At 34.6% G+C, this 21,362-nt stretch overlaps 2 protein-coding genes across 3 annotated transcripts; one reads left to right on the forward strand and one right to left on the reverse strand.

Moving 5' to 3' along the window:
* Positions 1-271: 271 nt before the first annotated feature.
* LOC112039115 (uncharacterized) lies at positions 272-9,944 on the reverse strand. 2 transcript variants are annotated; one of them, XM_065780679.1, is made up of 6 exons: positions 9,811-9,942; positions 9,396-9,483; positions 7,882-7,967; positions 7,676-7,740; positions 6,151-6,233; positions 272-767 (listed from the first exon to the last, which is right to left on the reverse strand). In XM_065780679.1, exons 2-6 carry the CDS (start codon positions 9,474-9,476, stop codon positions 675-677), a joined length of 408 nt encoding a protein of 135 aa, XP_065636751.1. In that variant the 5' UTR covers positions 9,477-9,483; positions 9,811-9,942; the 3' UTR covers positions 272-674. The 2 variants fall into 2 exon arrangements, with proteins under 2 accessions (XP_065636751.1, XP_065636752.1); XM_065780680.1 differs by lacking the exon at positions 272-767 and adding an exon at positions 5,147-5,460 and having other exon boundaries at positions 9,811-9,944.
* Positions 9,945-16,248: 6,304 nt separating this feature from the next.
* On the forward strand, positions 16,249-21,140 carry LOC112039151 (probable NAD(P)H dehydrogenase (quinone) FQR1-like 2). The gene is made up of 2 exons (XM_024071997.2): positions 16,249-17,254; positions 20,681-21,140. Exons 1-2 carry the CDS (start codon positions 16,704-16,706, stop codon positions 20,907-20,909), a joined length of 780 nt encoding a protein of 259 aa, XP_023927765.1. The 5' UTR covers positions 16,249-16,703; the 3' UTR covers positions 20,910-21,140.
* Positions 21,141-21,362: the final 222 nt, after the last annotated feature.

Here is a 21,362-nt window from a genome sequence, read left to right on the forward strand (position 1 = left end):
GTAAAATTAAATAACAATAATAATAACAATAATAAAAACCCCAAGGACCAAAATCAAAACTGACCCTAAATATAGAGGGTATCAAAAAAAAAAAAAAAAACTGACCCTAAATATAGAGGGTATAAAGTATAATCTATATTTTAATATATAAAAAGGAAAAACCTCCGGTAGATGTAATGTTGAAGCATATACAACCAGTAATTATTAATTAGGGGAGATTATGGATTTGTCGAAAAACATATACATAAAAAGATATTGAGAGGATATAAGATTAACGTAACTTGAAAATTATGCCCAACCCATCTTAATTTACTAATAATCAAATCAAATAATTAGATACAAAGATGCAGAATAAAGTATCCCAAGTCCCAAGTTCCCAACTAGAAAAAAGTATCGATTTGCAGTGCAACATTTTTTTTTTTTTAAATGGAAAAAAAAATAGTTTAAAGTTATTCATTCCTTGAGATTAATGCACAGATTGAAATAAATACTAAAAATTTAAAATGATGTATAACGCCCCCCTTACAATTATGAATTAAAATCGTTAAGAGCCTTTGAGCTCATCAAAAAGATCAAAGGATCAAAAAGAGAGGAGATCGAACTCAGGCTTCTCAAACTTGCGACTCATTCCCAAAACCACTTGACCTTGTGTCCATCAGAATGTGTGACCACCTCTACAGATATTTTCGTGCAAGGGCACGAACTTTTGTATCAAATTGTGATGATGTAATACGAGAACCGGGCAAGTATAGAGGATTAAGAAGAATCTGCAGATTCCCAGACACCATATTAGCCAATAAACAATTTCTTTCATAAGAGAGCAATAGGATAAAGTTGCTGAAAATAAGATGCAATCACAAAAGTTCTTTTCTAATAGAAAGCACCCATTATGTATTCCCATGGGTCTCTCTCTCTTAGCCAGTACAGGAATCATTTCCAAATCTTCATTTGATGCCAAAGAACCACACGGTCTAACATCTGCCTACAAATGGCTACTTTTCTTTAGATGAATGAACAATAGTCATTAAGCACAGAGCTGAAGTACAGCAGTTCAACAACAGAATGACAGCATTGCTAAAGCAGCTGCTACAAACAAACACACCAATACAGCAACATAAGGAGCAAAAAATCCCTTAAAACTACCAGATACAAATAGAAAAAACTAAAATACAAATCAACCATTGAAACCCACCTGAGATATCCCCTAGTTAGCACACAAGAATTTATTCAGCTGAGTTTTCTTTATCTTTCTGCAGAATCCCATTCTAGCATTTACATCCCATACAATGGACAGAATTATGCCTTCTTCAGACTTGATGGGCCCATTGTAAATCCTTGCATTCCTTTGAAGCCAGGTGTGGTAAACCTTGGCTGTCAAAGCCGATTTATAAACACTGGCTTTCAAACTTCTCTTTTTAGTGCTCATTTGGTACAACTTATTTTTCCGCCATTTGAAAATGGGGTTGTTTGAAAAAGCTGCACCTAGAAAATAGTGCAACTCAAAAAGTTGTACTTTAAAGAAGTGCATTTTGAAACCATGGTCCTTAGCACCCCAATCAAATGCATCCTCCCCCCAAAAGATAGGCCCATTGATTGAACAGAGCTACAGGATCTTCTTCCATAGTCTTTGGGTAAAAGGATATTGGAAACATAGGTGATCCCTGCTCTCAACAGAACTAAAACAACTGGCTACTTATTACAAACTAATCTATAAATGTCCTGGGCATAATATTGACAGATATAATTCTAACAGTCATTATTCCAGATATAATGATGGGGCACAAGGTTTCCAAAATGAATATTGTAGGGATTTAGGAAGAAGTTATAACATACCCTAGGTTTAAACCATGATTAGCCTAAACCCTAGGCTTCGCTAACTAGAGGCTTGCTATAAATATCATTGAGCCATTGCAAAATTCCAGCAAAAATTTCATAAATAGTTTTTTTTTTTCTTTTTGATAAGAAAATTATTATTATTATTATTCAGACTTGAATCCATTCAATTCAGGCTATTGCATAATCAAGGGGATGCAACAAGTCCTAAGGAGGAAGATGAACGTATACATTAACTAACAGCTATTCTTACAGCACAAGAAGCTTTCTTACAAAAAGTTCGAAATAAATGGCTCAATTGGGGAGACCAAAATAATAAATACTTTCACTATTTGATCAAGGCTAGGCAGGCGCGGAATTCTATTAAATGCTTGCTTGATGATGAGGGGAACAGAAAAGAGAATCCTGCAGATATAAAAGACCTGATTCTCAAGTATTATTAAGATTTTCTTGGTCAGCCAAACTCAATAGATGAGGCTGAAATGATAGGAAATGTATATGGTTTATTTTTTGATCAAAGAATACTAAGATCTCACTGGAGCAGGATGTATCAGAAGTGGAGGTCAGAAATGCTATGTTCTCTCTTGGGAATGATAAAGCTAGTGGCCCAGATGGATTCACTGCATACTTCTTCAAGAGATCCTGGTCTATAATTGGTCAGGAGGTTGTCAAAGCTATTCAATCTTTCTTTCAAACTGGGAGGCTTCTTGGGTAGGTAAACTCTACACTCATCACTCTGGTACGTAAACTGGAAAATCTATCTAAAGTGACTGATTACAGACCTATAGCTTGCTGCAATGTTCTTTATAAATGCATCACAAAAATCTTGGATATGAGGCTGAGGGAATGTCTTGGCAAACTTATCAGTCCAAATCAGACAGCCTTCTCAAATGGAAGATCCATTTCAGAAAATATTCTACTTGTTCATGAGCTGGTTAAAGGGTATCATAGGAATAAAGAAAAAGAAAGATGTGCCAATAAAGTTGATTTGAAGAAAGCACATGACAAAATTAACTGGAGTTTCATTCTAATGTGCTTACTTTCCGTTGGTTGTCCTCCTAGATTTGTTAATTGGGTTGGGTCAAAACCTGCATTACTACCCCTAAATACTCTATAGCTTTGAATGGAAATTTGGTTAGCTATTTTGGTGGAGGAAAAGGGATCAGACAAGGGGATCCACTTTCTTCCTATCTGTTTGTCTTAGTTATGGAAGCCTTCAACAAGATAGTTCAAGCAAAAGTGGAAGCATCCCAGATCTTCAAATATCATCCTACTTGTTCAGGGCAGAAATTAGCCCATCTATGATTTGCTGATGACCTTCTCTTGTTTGCTTCCGCTGATCTCCCTTCTCTACTTATTTTCCAAGAAGCACTACAGGACTTCAAAAGGTTTTCTGGTCTCTCAGTGAATAAAACCAAGAGCGGAATCTATTGCTCTGCTGTTTCTCCAACTTTGAATCAATAGATTCTCACTTCTATGCAATTCAGACCTGATACTCTCCCAATAAAATATTCGGGAATGCCTCTTATTTCGGGCAAATTAACTTAACCAGATCGTAATCCTCTAATAGAAAGAAAAACCAGTAGATTAAATTCCTGGACAAGCAGAAAATTATCTTTTTCTGGAAGATTATTGTTGCTGCAACCAGTGATGTATAGTATCCAGAGCTACTGGTCCAGCAACTTTATACTTCCAAAGAAGGTTATCAAAGCCATTGAACAGAGATTCAAAATGTTTTTATGGAAAGGGGTAGAGGAAAACAAGGGCAACATTAAGGTAGCTTGGGATCAACTTTGTTTTCCAAAGAGGGAAGGGGGCCTTAAGATTGAAGACTGGAATAAGGAAGCAGTAATGAAACATATCTGGTCCCTTTTTGCTCAGGCAGGTTCACTTTGGGCGGCTTGGGTCTATGATAATCTTCTTAAGTCCAAGAGCTTTTGGTCTGTAAAATGTCCTTAGGATAGAACTTGGGGCCTTGGGGGTGGAGGAATTTGCTCAAGATTAGGAATGAACCTAGAGCCCTTCTAAAGTTTAAGGTAGGAGATGGGCATCACATTTTTCTTTGGCAAGATAACTGGCACCCTGCTGGTATTCTCTGTCAAACATTTGGGCATAGAATAATCTATGATGCAGAAAGCTCTTTTGATGCTAAAGTGGATAATGTTTTGAGGAATGGAGAATGGTATTGGCCCCCTGCTAGGTCAGAAGATCTTGTAACAATTCAAAATCAACTGTGCTTGGTTCATATTAAAGTGAGTGATCAGCTTACTGGTCTGCTTCAGTTAGTGGTAAATTTGTGTGTGCTGCTACCTGGAATCAGATCAGAAACAGAAGTGCAGAAGTGGATTGGTGGAAACTATTATGGTTTCCTGAAGCCATCCCTAAACATAGCTTCATTACTCTTAAAAATAGGTTAACAACTAGATTGAGATTACTACAATGGGGGTGGAATGGAGATGGTAGTTGTGTCTTTTTCAGGAATGGAGTTGAGAGGGGGGATCAACTGTTTTTTGGGTGCACTTTCACTGGTAGAGTCTGGAAGCACATCATGGGACTTTGTTAAGTGTCAAATATTCCTAGTAATTGGGATGATATTGTCTCTTTGGGGGAAAAATAATCTAAGAGTAAAAGATTTTAGAGCCATTCTCTGTAAAGTTTCATGGTGAGCTACGGTCTACCATATCTGGTTTAAAAAAAAAAAATGGTTTACAATGGAGATGTCATCTCAGAGGAGAGTTTGATAAAGAGGATAGGCTGGGATGTCGAGAACAGGCTTGGGAAGATTGCTAATTCAGGCAACTCTCTTTTTCTTGCAGTGCCGAGGACCAATTGGGGCTTCTGCTACTAAGTGTCTGCGTTTGGCATTGGTCCATTAGTTGTTGCCAATAGATTAGTTCTTTCATTGTTGCAATTTGCTTTCTGCTATAACTTTGGCTAATTGTGTAGTTCTCAATTAGAACTTAGTTTGAGGGGTTATTTGAGTGTTTGTTTTTAGTACATCAAAGCTCATGCTTTGCTGATTTGTACTTAATATCTTCTTAATGGAATTACTGACTTATCCAAAAAAAAAAAAAGTGTGGTTATAAATTGATTTTAGAAACAACTTATTAATGTTCATAAATAAAATATAGACTACTAAGACTCTAGGAAATTAAAAAAAAAATACTGATAATATATATAGAGACTACTAAGACTAAACCCTAACTCTAATTCACCTGGGCCAAAGCCCAATTATTGAATTAGGCAAATACACTTAATCCTATGAAATTAAATAAAATACTAATAATATAATTACTTTACTAGACTTTTAAACTTAAATAAAACTATCTCCGTACTCCCTGCATTGCATAAATACTATAAGAGAATGATGAAATGTCAGAATCTATTACATTTTACAATACGACATATTGAAAACTCAACAAACCTAGAAAAACTCTGATTGGCATTGATCAGTCTATAGTCATGAAGCATGCATAAGGCCCAACATTATTTAATTTGGCGCCTGCTATATACTTCAAAGAAGAGAATTGACCATCAAAATGATAGCAATCAACATAATCATAGGTATTTCTGGTAGGTTTTCTAATGGTTTGAACAGCATTCAGCCAAGGTACCACCTGTTTGCCTCTTCAGAACAAGGAGTAGAATTAAAAATTATCAATAGCAGTAGATAAAAGAAACAAAATGCAAGCTTACTATGTGCACAAGTTGGAAAAGAAGAAAGATAAGGAATGCAGGTTAAGGTCTTTGCTGGAGAGACAATGACCAAATCATCAAATTTGCAATTTTTCAGTAGAAGATGCACTTTGTTAATTTCACTTAAGTGAGTCCACGATTTTTAATGTTTTAAGATGTTCTTTTCGGTTCTAAGCAATTTTAGGCTTCATAATCTTCACAAAACCAATGACTCTGATATTAGGACCAACATTAGCACCTTATTGACGAATACCATAATAAGCACAAATTTTCCTACTACATGTGGCCCTTTCATGAACGTGTAGAAAGTGGCTACTGATCAAAATTTCACTATTGATTCTACATTCTGTCAGTACAGAATGTACACCAGGAAGTGACTATATCCCATTCAGCAGTACATCCTAAAGCCTCAGGATAAAGGTTTTTTGATAAGTAGCCTCATGAAAGTCATAAAATCTTAACAGCATAAACTCATAACATGTGAAAGGACAAGAATAACTGCTCAGCCTGATGATCATCATTGTCAAGGAGATTCAGTCTACCAAAAAGAACATGTGATATGCTAAAGAACTAGTATGCAAGAAAAATAATTTACTAGAAAAGTTTAAAGTTATAATTTACCTTTATATAAAGCTCATGAACCTCTTGGAAAAAGCTCTTAATTCCATCATCATTACGAGAGTCATGAAGCAGCATCAATCGTGTATGTAAGCTTGGTTAAAGAAAATAGTAAATTCTCACTGGTATACAACAAAAAACTTTTTTTTATAAGCAATAATTTATTAAAGACTAGAAAGGAATCAAGTACACAGGAAGTATACTAGATGCACATCATACTAAAACTTGTTAAAAGTACAGTGATCAATAAACTCTAATAAGTTTGAGAATGAGAAACTTCCTGGTGCTGACACCCATTCAAACAGAGTTCTTAAAAAGTGCAATTTCAGATCTAGAATTGTCCTCTCACGTGTCAAATCTTTTTGCATTTCTTTCCTTCCTTATACACCATAATAATCAGTGAGGGATAGCGTTCCATATAGCACTATTTTGATGTTGCCCAAATCAACCCTGCCAACAAGCTAGTAAATCAACAACTCTTCCAAGCTCACCTACCAAACCCCAAAGAGCAAAAACCAAATTCCACAATTCTCTTGCAACAGGGCATTGCAACATCAACCCCATCTCCACATTCCCTTTACACATACAACACTAGCACACCAATACAATGTTTCGCTTCCTCAAGTTATCTGCAGTTAAAATCTTCCCCATGAAGCAACCGAAAGAAAGAATGCTACTTTTGTTGGGACTCTAGGCTTCCAAATGCTTTTTTTCCAAAGTAAATTCTCAATTCTGGTAGGTGTTAAAGATCAATAATAGGGTCTAACTTCGAATCCCAACACAACTTATCCTCCCCCTGCCCTCTCACTTCGCTAGAATACAGTACATCCAAGAATGATGAAAGTGACTCCAATTACCAATCCTACACGGCTCATGTGAAATTTAACTCCCAATGAACACATTCATTATGGAGATGCAAATGATCCACTAGTAGAACCTCCCCATCCCCTGCAATACAATACAACTCTGGATATGATTCCTTTAAGCTGAGTGCACCACGCCAAACATCCAACCAAAATTTTATTCTAGTACCATCAGCTACCTCAAATTTAGTGAAGCAAGAAAACTTTGTCCACCCTCTCTGAATATACTTCCATAAGCTAACCCCATACGGCCCATTAATAGACTTGGTACACCACGCACCCCCCACTGAACCATACGTTTGGTACAGAGACTTGGACAGAAAACTACAAGAATAAATAAAAGACATTTCACTGTCACAGTTTTGAAGCATGCTAAAAGAATACCACAGTGACAACAGCCATGAAGACATTGGGCATTATTACCATCCCATCTAATGTGCTTCTCATATGTGTGATAATTCCACTAGGGCCATGTCATTGTTTAGATTTTAAATAACTAACTTTTAGACATAAAAGTTTACAGAATCCAAACAATGGTGACCATCTCACCAATGCATAATGCCAGTATCAGATGTAAAAAAAAAAATTAAATTTAACTTCCTCTCTTGATAAAAATAGAAACACAAATTTTATGCCATCTATAAAGCATCCACAAGTAGAGAGGATATGACCAGCTGTAACATAAACTGACACCACCAAATCATTAAATCTGTCTATTGCTTTCAAAAACCTGCATAAGAATGTAAGGAAGGAGATTGTTAGGAGGTACATTGATGACAAAAATAGGTGCAACACAAGAAAAATAGAGTAAAAGCATAGTTGTTACTCTGGAATACATTGACATATTTATATCATGAGGAACAGAACTCACATGGCACTAGTAGTCCATGCAAGGTCCTGAACAATATCCAAAGCGGCATGTAATATGAACTGATGCAGCTGAGCCGCATCTTCTCTCTATTACCAAGAAATACAACACCAACAACAAATAGCTTTAAATGGGCCATAATGTACAACTCATATGGTAAGCTCCAATAAAAATTTTAAAAGAATTAAATAATAAATAAAAACCAAAAGCGAATCAAATGAATCATGATGATTACACAATGCATCAAATAAGATAACAAAACTCAATCATGAGTCAACGTAAAAAGCAAGCTTTCATCATACAGAACGTGATACTGATCAATTGATGCAATATAGGTTCAAAAAGTGATTGGAAGGGGATATAGAACAGGAAAAAAAAAAAAAAAATGAAGATAGCCATAGGAATCACCACCTAGGGTTTTCTTGGAATTAGCACCAAGTAGGAACCTAGGTTGCTAGGAATCAATGCCCAGCAATGGGAAAATTCCAATATAAAATTTCATTCCTCAATAATTGGTCTTCTATGTTTATTAAAGCCATTTTAAATAGGATTTAAGGAGCACATCAATAAGGAAATTAACAAAACCATAATCAAAACATAATCCTCAATTAGAATTAAGTTAAATCAATGGAAATTCAAAATTCAAATTAGCACTAATTTTGGTGTCTGCACCACTGATGCTTTTAGCATTATATTATTTTTCCTTTTCTTTTTATTTTTTTTATTTTTAATAAGTAATGGCATTTTATTAAGGGAATAGACCATTTGGTGCACACTATAATGGACACAAAATAGCCTAAAAGAATTACCAAAACAAAAAAATAAGCACAAAAGTCAAGTTATCCTTTGAAGTCTAAAAGGCAATTGCTATTTGTAAGACCTCACACACGAGACCAATCCAAAAAAGTTCTAATCACCAATGATTCCAACTGAGACATCGAGCTTTCCACATTCTCAAAAGTGCAGCTATTTCATTCCCTCCACAACATCATCATCAAACAGAAAACGTACAAGGTTCCAAATAATCCTATGAGTGCTTCCCAAACAAATTCCTCCACCAGAACAAGAAATCTCAGATTCCACATCCATGTGAAATATCAAAAAACAAATTCAAATCCAAATAGAAACATTTCTTTGTTAGGCAACAGTTAGCCTTGAAAATATGGATTACTTCAGTAGAACTTGCATGACTATAAAATAGAAAACATAAAAGTCACAGGCAAATGCATCCCCCAGTTTTTAACTCTAAATTATAGACATTTCCATACCAAAGAAAATAACTAAAAAGCACGGACACGGGTACGACACAGTGACCCAAGCAATTTCTAAAAAATTATAACATGAAACCGCCCAGTACAAAGCCAGTGTGACACGGTTACGGCCCCCTATATTAAGTGTCAGTGCTTCCTAGGAAAATAATAATACTAATATAGACATTCACAAGGCGAAGGACTTTACAGTTTATACAAAAGGAAGAAAGAAAATGTAAATACAAAGAAGAATAAAGAATGTTATACTTTAGTAGCTGATCCAACTTCAGCTTCATATATAGGGATGTCATTCCTGCTCACAATGATAAAACAAGCTGTGGTTGCCATTAAAACCCTGCAAAGTGTAAAAAGAACCTTGATAATAAATTTTTGTGTTGATGATCAAAGTTGGTATTTGCAATATTAAATTCAACAAGATTTATTGTTTTAGTATTGTAATTCTACATGAAAATTTATCAATTTGAATGGGAAATTTTCCCAGTGAATTTCTAAATTGATCCAATTGTAGTTATGTCAAGATCAAAATCCATGAAATTTACAGTTTGTTTGGTACAAGTATTTTAGGGAGGATGGAAAATGGGAGAAAGAAAATGAGGAGATAGGTTATCATTTTGGCCTGTTTGGTAGGAAAGAAAATGAGAGGGGGAGATAGAGAGCGTACCGGTGCCGGAAAGCAATAAGGTAGCTTCAGATGTGTCACCGTAGAGGAAGCACTGAGTGGAAAGCAAAAGAATCCGGTAGTAAAACTAACTAAAAGAGAAAAGAGATGGTACTCGTCAGGCATTTTATTTTTCTTTTTAAACTTTATTTAAAGCCTAATTTGGAATAAATTTCTCGCCGTACTTCTTATTTATCTCTTTTCTTTTCTTTTTTTTTTTATGAATTTTAAAAATTTAATCACCTATACTATTATTTAGGGCTTTTTTCTATTTAGACTGAATTTTTTTGTCCAAAATACTCCTATTTTCTAAGTTTAAGTTGAGACAAAACTAAAGGACAACAAAATAGCAAATTTTTACTTTGTTGTCTTTTAATTCTGTCTCTACTTAAATTTAGGAAAATAATAGTATTTTGGACAAAAAAGTTTCGGTTCAAACAGGAAAACCCCTTAAATATTAGTATAGACAAATAACCCTTAAATTTTGTAAAATATATTTTACTTTAGAGAAATTGTGAAATGCAATAATAAGATACAATTTTACAAAATTTATATTTAACTCACTTTGCTATTTATTTCATGAGTATATTGAAAAAAAAAAAGATATTTAGATATTATATATATTTATTTATTGAAAGCCAAAACTATAAAATGAATATAATTACTTAAATTTTGTAAAATATATTTTACTTTAGAGAAATTGTGAAATGCAATAATAAGATACAATTTTACAAAATTTATATTTAACTCACTTTGCTATTTATATTTCATGAGTATATTGAAAAAAAAAAAGATATTTAGATATTATATATATTTATTTATTGAAAGCCAAAACTATAAAATGAATATAATTGCATATTTTAAAATGTTCCCATTTATATACATAAGGTTTCAAGTTAGTTAGAGTTAAATGAGTTTTTATCAAAGAGAGTTAATTGAGTCAATTCGGCTTAATTATAATTCAGGCATATCAACTCACAATTGGCACATTTTTTATTTGTGTACAAAAATAGTCAATTGTTTCTACACGATCTCGTTTAGATTGAATACTAACCCATACAAATCCAAGTGGAATTTTCATAACACGTGAAACATGACCACCTCTAGTCTAAACAGAGATTCATTTTGCAATTTTTGTGGTGTTTGACAACTTTTTTGGTTCATGGGAAATGCATTTCGCATTTTTCATTTTTCTAAAGTAAAAATGATAATCCTAAAATATGAGATATATGCATATTCATTTTCATTTCAAATAAATTGTTTTGGATCCATTGGCCACAAATCCTACTCACCATCCTAAAACATACCAGCTTAAATACTGGTTTGTTTCAATCTACACCAACTATTTTGCCCTTTTTCAGTTGATATAAATTTACTCAACTGTTTGTTTTCCAAAAAAAAAAAAAAAAATTTACTCAACCGTTTCTAATCATTTTTCTTACTTTCTTAGTATGTAATTGTGGGGCCTGTGGGCCTGGTAACCTCGGCCCACTTTACATCTGGCCCAGGGCCCATGCCGAGGAAGAAGTATTATACGAAGACGATGTATGAAGGTTTAAGCTCTTAGAATCCCTGCCGAGGATATCCCTGTCCTCGGCAGACCGAGACTAACCCCAAGTGGTGGAGGGAATGAGCCTAGGACAGGTTGTCACCTCTACAATAAATGCGCTCACCTAATCCTCTCGCCACACTAATGGAGATGTGACTCTTGGACTGGATAACCTTGGACACCGTAAATCACTTGAGTACTGATAGTACAGCTGATGGGACGGATGGTCAGAAGGAAAGCGCACGGATGATCAACAGATGGAAGAAAGAGAAGAAAGGAAGAGGGCTATATAAGAAGAACCAATAGAATGCCAAAAAAAGGAAGGGAGGGGGAAAAAAGGAGGATCCTCGGACGAATGCCGAGGAGGAGCCTTGGTGAATAATCTTAATGTGCCAACCTTCAATGGGTGAAGATCCGACTTTCGGGCGTTGTCCGTTTGTTAGAGCCTAGTCCTTGAACCCACTCTCTAAAAATTTATTGTTTAGACTTGTTGGGCTAGAAATCTATCTTTTTTCTGGGTCCAATCCAAATTGAGTCCTTACAGTAATGAATAAATGAAAGAATAAAACATTTATGTAGGTATGTTTTATCTTTTGTTTTGCTTATTACAACATTAACATTTTATGAAAAACAAAACATTTTTTAGAAAACTATTTAATTTCCTTTATTTGATAGCAACCTTAAAATAAGTTGAAAAACTATATTTTAACTTTTCTTATTTAGCTTGACATGAGATAAAATTGTTTTCCATAAAATTTTAGTAAGAATCAACTCTATCTTATGTAAAACTAAATAAGGAAAGTCAAGAGATGGTTTTTTTTTTTTTTTTACTTTTTCCCCCTTTCTTGACACTACTAAATACATTAAAATGTGGAATACTATCTTCACATAAGGTTTTTCATCAAAAGAAACACAGTGTTAATGTTGATACTATGAGCTTTGAATAATTTGTTTGGAAATTATATGATATGAGCATGTTTTTCATATAATAATGAGTTATATGAAATTATTTTGAGTTCATGAATAATATATACTCTATGAATATATATTGTACAGTAATGGTAATCCCAAAATGGTGAAATCGGAATATTTATTTATTCTAATCAAATTGAAAACAACATACACCTATAGTACAATTAGCCACATTACACGCGTTTTGCGTATGCAACAAGTTTTTTTTTTCCTAGTGTACGTGAGATTAGGAATTAAAGAAAACAAAATTTCAAAAAAGAAAAAGAAAAAGAAAAATTAAATACTGTAAAAGAAACCGATGAGTCTTGATAAAGTAAAAAAATAAACAAAAAGTTTGAATGTGGTTTTAAGGGAAATGTCAAAGTGGACTAAGAATTTTTTTTTTAATATTAATTTTTGGATAAATTTGTTTTGAAGATATCGATTAGTAGGAGAGTATCATATTTTATAGGCATTTTACGTAGAGTTGGAAATATATTTTTATCCGGTTGTCTTCAAGTTTTGTCCCTATTAAATGTAGAGTCTAAGGATATTTCTGAATCACATAAAAGTCCAATTCAAAAAGGAGAATTCTCTTATAAATAGTATATATATATATATATATATTGTAGGGTCTCAATTTGTAACCCAAGCCCAAAAGATATGGGATATGAGCCCAACAAGTCCAACACAATGAATTTGTAGAGAGTGGGTGAAAGAGCTAAACTGAGTGATCTAAGCAATGTCTCATGTAGATCACAAAGGATGAACAAGTATGAAAATACACATGAAATTCAGATAGATTGATGTTCGAAGAGACAAATTAATGTTTTAAAGGCTAATACAATTATCAGAGCTACAGTCTTTCTTTCTCCTTTCTTTTTTCTTTTTCCTCCCCCCCTCTGTAAGAGGTCTCTTACATTTATATAGTTTTCTTTTAGACTATCTTGATCGTCCACTTGTCTTCATCTAAACATTTACTTGAGTATATGTCCTATCAGGTAGCTTCGTCTGTTCTCCATGAGTGGTGGTAGTTGAGATTACACTGTTCAGAGGTCTTCTCCATATTAATGCGACTAAAAAAGTTGCTGCAGTGCATTTAACGCGGTGGTAGCAGCTTTTCCTTTAGATATTTCTCTGTTCTTATCATCTCCATACATGCCTGAAGTTTATCTTTATCATTGGAATCACTAGGAAGGTCAATCGAATCTCCTAGGAACTTGCTTGACCGAGACTTTATATCCAAGGAGAACACACTCTTCAGACTACTAATGCTTTTTTCAGACTATATTCATTGATCATTTCCAGGTATATCTCTCCTACCTGGGGTCCTTCTCAATTATTTACTCCTCTTCGGACAAACTCTTAATCCCCAAATAGGGTCTTAGGCCCAATACATGAATTTGGACTTTTATCCCCACATATATATTGTAGGGACCCAGTTTGGATTGACCCTGAGTGATGGGTTTTCAGCCCAATAAGCCCAAACAATACATTTATAGAGAGTGGGGTGAAAGGTTTAGGTGCTGGCCGTCGATCACCAAGCATGAACTCTCTTATAAAAAAGAAAAATGCTAAGAGTTTCTTTACCAATGGGGGGATGCTCCTCGGCCTGTGGCCGAGGAGGCCTTATTGCTCTCTCCTTTTTTTCTCCCCCCCCCCCTCTTTACTTTACTAGCTTTTCTTTTATAGTTTTTATCTTCCTATCCCCTCCTTCCATCTGTTGATCATCTATTTGTCTTTTTTTCTGGCCGTCCGTCCCATCAGAGGCCTTATCGGTACTCAAGTGGTTCACTCTGATCAACGTTATCCTGCCAAGGGGTTACCTCCCCATTAATGCGGATTTTTTTTTTTTTTTTTTTTTTTTTTTTTTTATAAAAATTTGTGGATAAGTTTTTTTTTTGAAACAAAGTAATTGTTAAACACACATACTTAATTACTTTTTCTCACCAAACTCAAACACATTACTTAACCTAAAGTAATTGATAAGTTTGTTTTAAAGACATAGATTAGTAGGAGAGTGTCTTATTTTGTAGGCATTTTAAGTGAAGTTAGAGATATATATTTACCAAGTTGTCACAAGTTTTGTCTTTGTTAAACGTAAGGTCTAGGAGTATTTCTGAATCACATAAAAATCTAATCAAAAGAGAGAATCAGTTATAGATAGTATAGATAGATAACTCAATTGGTTAGTACCTCTTATGTGGTTTTTGGTATGAGGTAATGTTTTAGAATTCTTAGAAATGTTTAAAGATTCCTATATTTGGTTGCAAATCATACCAGGGAATCTGATGCCAGGGGCCCAGGAGAATCCGGATTCCCCCTTTAAACCTCTATCAGTAGGAATATAGATTCCTTTTAAAACAGATGGGTATTCAGATTCCCAAACTTAAAGGAAATTGTATTTTTTATAAACTGACAATTTTAACCATTTTTCCTTATCATTTAAGCAATTAAGATAAAATATAAAACAAATAATCAATATCTTTTCCCTTGTTTTTATTTTTCCCGTCAAAACAAAATAAATAGGCTAAACAATTTTATTGATATATTTTTTTAACAAAGTTCTATTTAAGTTTCACGTGTGGAAAAAAAAAAGTTTGAAGAGGACCCTCCATTATTGCCAGGTATTCACTTTTACTGTTGTATGTGTTGCTCAACAAATTATTAATAGTTTATATTTTGCTTTTCATTATTTATTTAGAGGAGATTTTTTTTAAGGACTTGGTAGTTCATATTCAAATCTAAGGATACAATGAGAAAAATAAATAATTAATTTAAGATTCTTAGGAATAAACCAAATATTATCATCTCACATTCATAGGAATCTTAAGAGATTCCCAATGAAATCAAACATAGGAATAGCTACATTCTTAGGCATCTAGATTGTAAGGAATCACATTCCTAGGAATTTGGATGCTAGGAGTAATGCGGATTCCCCCGTATCAAATGCCACATTAGTGTTTTTGTAAGACATATAGGGTTCAAATTGTTGATACTTTTACAATATTTTCACAACAAATTTTAAGTGACATATTGTTATCGGTTATTATTTGTAGGCAAAAAATTAATTTTAGTAAATGGTTCAAATTAAAACTAATAACAACTTACCATCTAAGATTTGTTATGAAAACTAACCTCATTACATGCACTTCTCACGTGTAATGAGGTTTTTTATTTTTTATTTTTTTTGGGTTTAGTGAAAATGTTGGGCTTAGCGGTCATATTTTATAGAAAAAAACTGTCTTTATTTTTTATATATATTTTTTATTTTGAGAATATAATTTATAAATAGATAAAATAATTTGAAAATTAACAGGAGAAAGACCCTACTTTTTAGGCGATGTTTTAGTGGGAGTTAGAGTTGTATTTTTACCGAATTGTAATTTAGTTTTATCTTTGCATAAACATAGGGGTTTAGGGGCATTTTTGAACCAAAAAAATGAAGATTCTAAATAAAAAAAACTCCTTAAATAATAGTATAGATATTGTAAACGTAACATTTTTCTTTCTTGTAATTTTTATTTTTATTTTTTTTAGGGTGCAATTTGTATGTTTGGATCCTTAAAAAAGGGATTAAGATAAGGTACAATAGGGTATAAATTGCAACTAATGCAATTACCCACTTTCATCTCACAAATCTTTTTACTTTCTTAACTTTAACTTCTTTACCTTTTTAAATATTTTTTATTTAATAACTAATATGAAAAATTGTTTATTTTTTTTACTCCCAATCTCAGCAATCCATTACAATCGCATATCCTAAGTATTGCACGTCAAAATCAATCCATTAAGGAGACGATCATGGGCTTTGAGCCCTTATGGTTGACAGTTATTCACCAGCGAACGAAAGAAAACCTGAAAGCTGGAAACAGCTCATCTATTCCATCAATCGCGGGAAACAAAACTCAAGTATAAAGCCCAAATCTGTTACAAAAACTAAAACTGCCAGCCCACCTTACCTTTTTCTTTATTGTCCTTATCATTTCCCCGTTAAAATTGTCAATCGGCTTTTCTAAAACGAGACAATTCTCTATTTTCAGACTATTCCGTATTCCCACTCTGCCGTTTTACTCGTACAGTCAGTAGTGTACATAAGAAAAATAAAATAAAATCCAAACGGAAAGCCTTAAACGACGTCGTTTATTTGTAGTCGTTAGATTGTCCCCTCTCAGATATTTCACGGTGCCGAAGGACCAGTCCTACTTGGAAGTTTCCCAAACTTAGATTATTCCAGAGTTTCAACAAAAAATCTCACATCTTAAAACCTCAACAAATCCTAAAAATTCACAGAGAATTAAGGAAACCATTTTTCCAAATCCATAATTGGATTTTGATCTTTTATTTGCTGTCTGAATTGTGTCTGAACTCATTACAGAATTTCCACAATTTTTTGATGGGGAAAGGAGGTGGCTGTGTTCCGAGCAAGAAGAAAGTCCCTTCCACGCTCGATGATCAGCGCGTCGCTAGGGACGCGCCGATCAAGATCGAGGAAGACGGCACCACCGCCGAGCCAAACGCCGCCGCGGATACCGCCGCAGAAACCGCCGCGCCACCTCCAGCCGCGAAGCTGAAAATCTTCATAGTGTTTTACTCGATGTACGGTCACGTGGAGGGGCTGGCTAGGAGGATGAAGAAGGGCGTGGACGGAGTTGATGGGTTGGAGGGGGTGCTGTACAGGGTGCCGGAGACGCTGTCAGCTGAGGTGTTGGACCAGATGAAGGCGCCGCCGAAGGCGGAGGGGATCCCTGAGATCACGGCGGCGGAGCTTGCTACGGCGGATGGGCTTTTGTTCGGGTTTCCGACGAGGTACGGGTGTATGGCGGCGCAAATGAAGGCGTTTTTCGACACGACTGGGCAGCTCTGGAATGAGCAGAAGCTTGCGGGCAAGCCAGCTGGGTTCTTTGTCAGTACCGGCACCCAAGGAGGCGGTCAAGAAACCACTGCGTAAGCTTTTTTTTGCTTCATCAAAATTTTGAATGATCATTATGTATTTGTGCTTTTTATCTGTTTGAAGTTTTGCCTCTGTGGTGTATGTCATTCAAAGATAACTAAATTTATGCGGAGTTTAGACTTTAGAATAGAAGAGAATGGAAAGTAATGAAATATTTATGTCTCTCTTGGAATCGAAAGGAGTTAAATGAAATATTTATGGTGATTTCGATAATAATAAAAAATTTTAAACGTAATTTATTTCTTTCAATTCCTTCCAATTTTGTGGGAACTAAAAAAAGTAGGATTAAATTTCCTTTCAGACTTTCAAAATTTCCAAGGGGATTGAAAATAATATTCTTCGAAAGTTTTTTTTTTCCTTTACATTACATTCCCCCTACGTTCGCTCTCCCAGACAACCTGTTAAGAATTGGAGACCATGATAATTATTGTATAACTCATAATGGGATTGGATGAAATCTTTGTGTAATGTGTTGTTAATGTGATCTTAGTGCTTCTAGTATTAATTAATGATTACTTTCTAGTGTGATCTAGTGCTTCTAGCATTAATGACTGCTATCTAGTGTGATCTTAGTGTTTCTGGTATTAATAACTACTTTCTACCCTAAAAGATTTTGGGGAAAAAAAGAAGAAGAAGAGAATGTATCCATCTCATAGTTTCAAGAATGTGATTTACTAATTAAAACAAAAAAGTTTCAAGTATGGGATTTGGTAGATGATATTATACGGGAGGAGAATGAGGAAAATTGGCTTAAAATTAGCTTTGTTGATATGCTCGGTAAACGTGAAGTTATATGTGATAAATTTTGGGTTATCCTTTTGTTTTCTTGAAAATGAGACCTGAAAAGCTGTCAATGTGGATTAACATGTTAAGGGTTGTTGCTCCCAGAAACTCTTCAGAAAGGTTTCGGGTAACTTATAGATGCAGGAAAGTATGAAGTGCTTGTTCCATCAGAAGTGTGAATATGTAGTTTGCATGATTTGCTTGATTTAGTGGAATTATGATATATGTATGGTAAAGAGACATGGGAGCATGATTGATAGCACTCAGAAAATGGATGTCTTATTCTGTTAAAATCTTGAGGCCTACCTAGTTGTTCTTTAAGGGCACTGTGGTTGTCGTTGAGAAAGAGATATATTGAACAAAGGGGAAGTTACATGATTATTGTGTGTATAGTTAGGGTCACTAACATTGGCTATTCTTCAATAGAGAAACATCAGCTGGTTTTATTCTTGTGCTTAGTTTTTTGAGTTCACCTTGGCTATACTTCTCTCAGCACTAACTTTGGCTATACTTCTGTTGCCCTAATGACATATTAGTTTTGGCAAAGCTTGGTTTGAAATCTGTGGAGGATACTGTACAACATTTAATAGTAAAGGGCCTACCATGCATCTTTAAGGATGCTTTTTGTTCTATGGCACTAATTCCACAGTTTTTTCCCGGCTGTAGAAATGAGTGTGCTGCAAACTTGATATATAGCCACAACTGCACATATATAGTATTCCACATGACTATATCATACATTTGCACATACTTGATGTATGTGATGAAAACTATGTATTAATAATTTTTTTTCTCTTCCTTTCCTCAAACGGGTTACTACACTCTATATAGAAGAATGTTGTTGTTTGATTCTGCTTAGGGGTGTTCATCAGTTGGTGCGATCAATTTTTTATTTATTTTTGATAGGTATTTAAAATTTATATAAATCAAAAAGGGACACCCAAGTATACAGGAAGTATATTGGGGTTGACAATCAGTTACAAAAATTGCATAAATCTAATAAATCAACAACAGAAAATAAAGAAAGATTCTTCAATGTTGATAGCCAGTCCAATAATGTTCTGAAAAAGAATAACTTGAGGTCAAGCATAGATCTCTTGGTATCTTCAAAACTCTTACTATTCATTTCCTTCCAAATGCACCACATCAAGTAATGGGGGATAACCATCCAAACATGACCATTCTGATGACGACCAAACCGACCTTGCCAGCAAGCTAAAAGTTCAACAATATATTTTGGCATCACCCAATAAACACCAAACAAACCCAAAACCATGGACCACAAGTCTGAAGCAATAGGACAAAGGAGCAATAGGTGATCAATAGATTTGCCATTACATTTGTACATATAACACCAATATGTAATCCGTACCCTTTTCTTCCTTAAATTGTCAATCGTCAAAATTTTACCCAAAGCAGTAGTCCGTACAAAGTAGGCCACTGTGCTGCTACACAACCTGGTCAGTTTTGCAAGAAACCAAACTGCTGCTACACAGTCTAGATGTTGAAAATCTTAGCTTTGATAGGTGGTTTTCCATCAGTGTGGCTAATCAATGTTGCTGGTGAGCAAAAAAAAAAAAAAAAAAAAAAAGGGAGGGGGGCTTTTTACATAATGCCACTGCAAAAAAAAGGGATTTGGTTGCTAGTGGTTTTCTTGACATATTGGTGGCAAGCTTATGTAGTGGGTTTTTTTAGTGGCCGATATGAATGGGTAGAGAGGTGGATGATAAGGGGTTGGCCAAATGTGGGAAAATGATGGGAGGTGGCTGAGGGGGGGAGACAGTGTGGCATTCATTGGTCTTCAAAACCTTCGCCAAGGACTGTGTTGATTCTTTGGTTATTTCAAACAGCCCTTCCAACCACCACTGCCAACATTGTCAAAAATTGCCATTGCCAGTTGGCTTGGCATGGTTTGGTTGGAGGGTTAAACAGCCCTGGACAGTGGACTCCTACTGTCAAAGCAAATAAGTAATGGTTTTTGCCATCTATTAATATGATTTTAGTATGGATTATACCTATCCCCAAAAAAAAAAAAGATTTTAGTATGGATTATGGCATTCATCATATGCCTTGAAATGAGTAAAACACTAAATTTTATATGAGATTTTGAATTTGAAAAACAGAAACTTCAGAACCTTGAAATTTTTGGGAGAATTTACCTTTTCTTCTTATCCTAATTTTTTGGTTGAACTGTTGGAAGATGGTATTACAATTGTTTCAGCAGTGAATGGAAATTGATGCTAATTACAGGTAGTTCCAAATATCAAAGTTAGATACAAATCAAAGTTCCCTTTAGCTTTGCTTTCTCTTTTTTGGACACTTAGCTGCAGCTCTATCAGTGTCATTTAGATTCAGACCACCAAATCTTGAGGATTTAAGGTGGTGTTCTTTCCATTATGGTTTGATTTTGATTTTGGTTTTTGCTCCTCTAGAGTATTTCTGTAATTAGAAAATGAAAGATTGTTTCTCTGTGTTGATAAAATACACCTGTGCATTGGATTATGTATAGGAGTGCACCCCTACCAAAGAAAAAAAGAATTGTTATTTCTTTGGAACGAGTGGCACAAAAGGTTATATTAGTGTCAATCATTTGAAAGGATATATTTAAATAGTTTTCATTCTGCTATTGGCTGCAGTTGGACAGCAATCACTCAGTTAGCACACCATGGAATGCTATTTGTTCCTATTGGGTACACCTTTGGAGCTGGTATGTTCAAGATGGACTCCATTCGAGGGGGTTCTCCATATGGTGCTGGAGTTTTTGCTGGTGATGGCTCAAGACAACCAACTGAAACAGAGCTGGCGCTTGCAGAGCATCAGGGCAAGTATATGGCTTCGGTAGTCAAGAGGCTCAGCGAAGGATGATGATCACATACTACAGTTCTTGTGTATACATTAATTCAAGTTTATATCAAATCATATCCGTTCAATTTGTGATTGGTCTTTGGACTTCTGCTTATTGCAGTCAGTTTTTTCTTCTATTTGTTCTCTCTCGCTACCTCCTTTCTTCTTTCTGTCAGTCCTACTCTTAAAAAAGTTGTACATGGTTTGAAATTCTTCCATTCGATTCATCAAATAATAATGCCAAATTGTCAATGTGTGGTCACGTTTACATTTTTTTTTTTTTGTGTGTGTGAAATGTAAAATTCTTCCATTCGATTCATCAAATAATAATGCCAAATTGTCAATGTGTGGTCACGTTTACATTTTTTTGTGTGTGTGTGAAATGTAATTGAAATTAGGAGCTTATTTAATAAAGTTTCACTTTTTACAATTCACTAAATCCAGTTTTGATTCAGGTATCTTGTCTCCTTTATC

Source organism: Quercus suber, unplaced genomic scaffold, assembly GCF_002906115.3.
Source record: "Quercus suber isolate HL8 unplaced genomic scaffold, Cork oak 2.0 scaffold_243, whole genome shotgun sequence".
NCBI lineage: Eukaryota > Viridiplantae > Streptophyta > Magnoliopsida > Fagales > Fagaceae > Quercus > Quercus suber.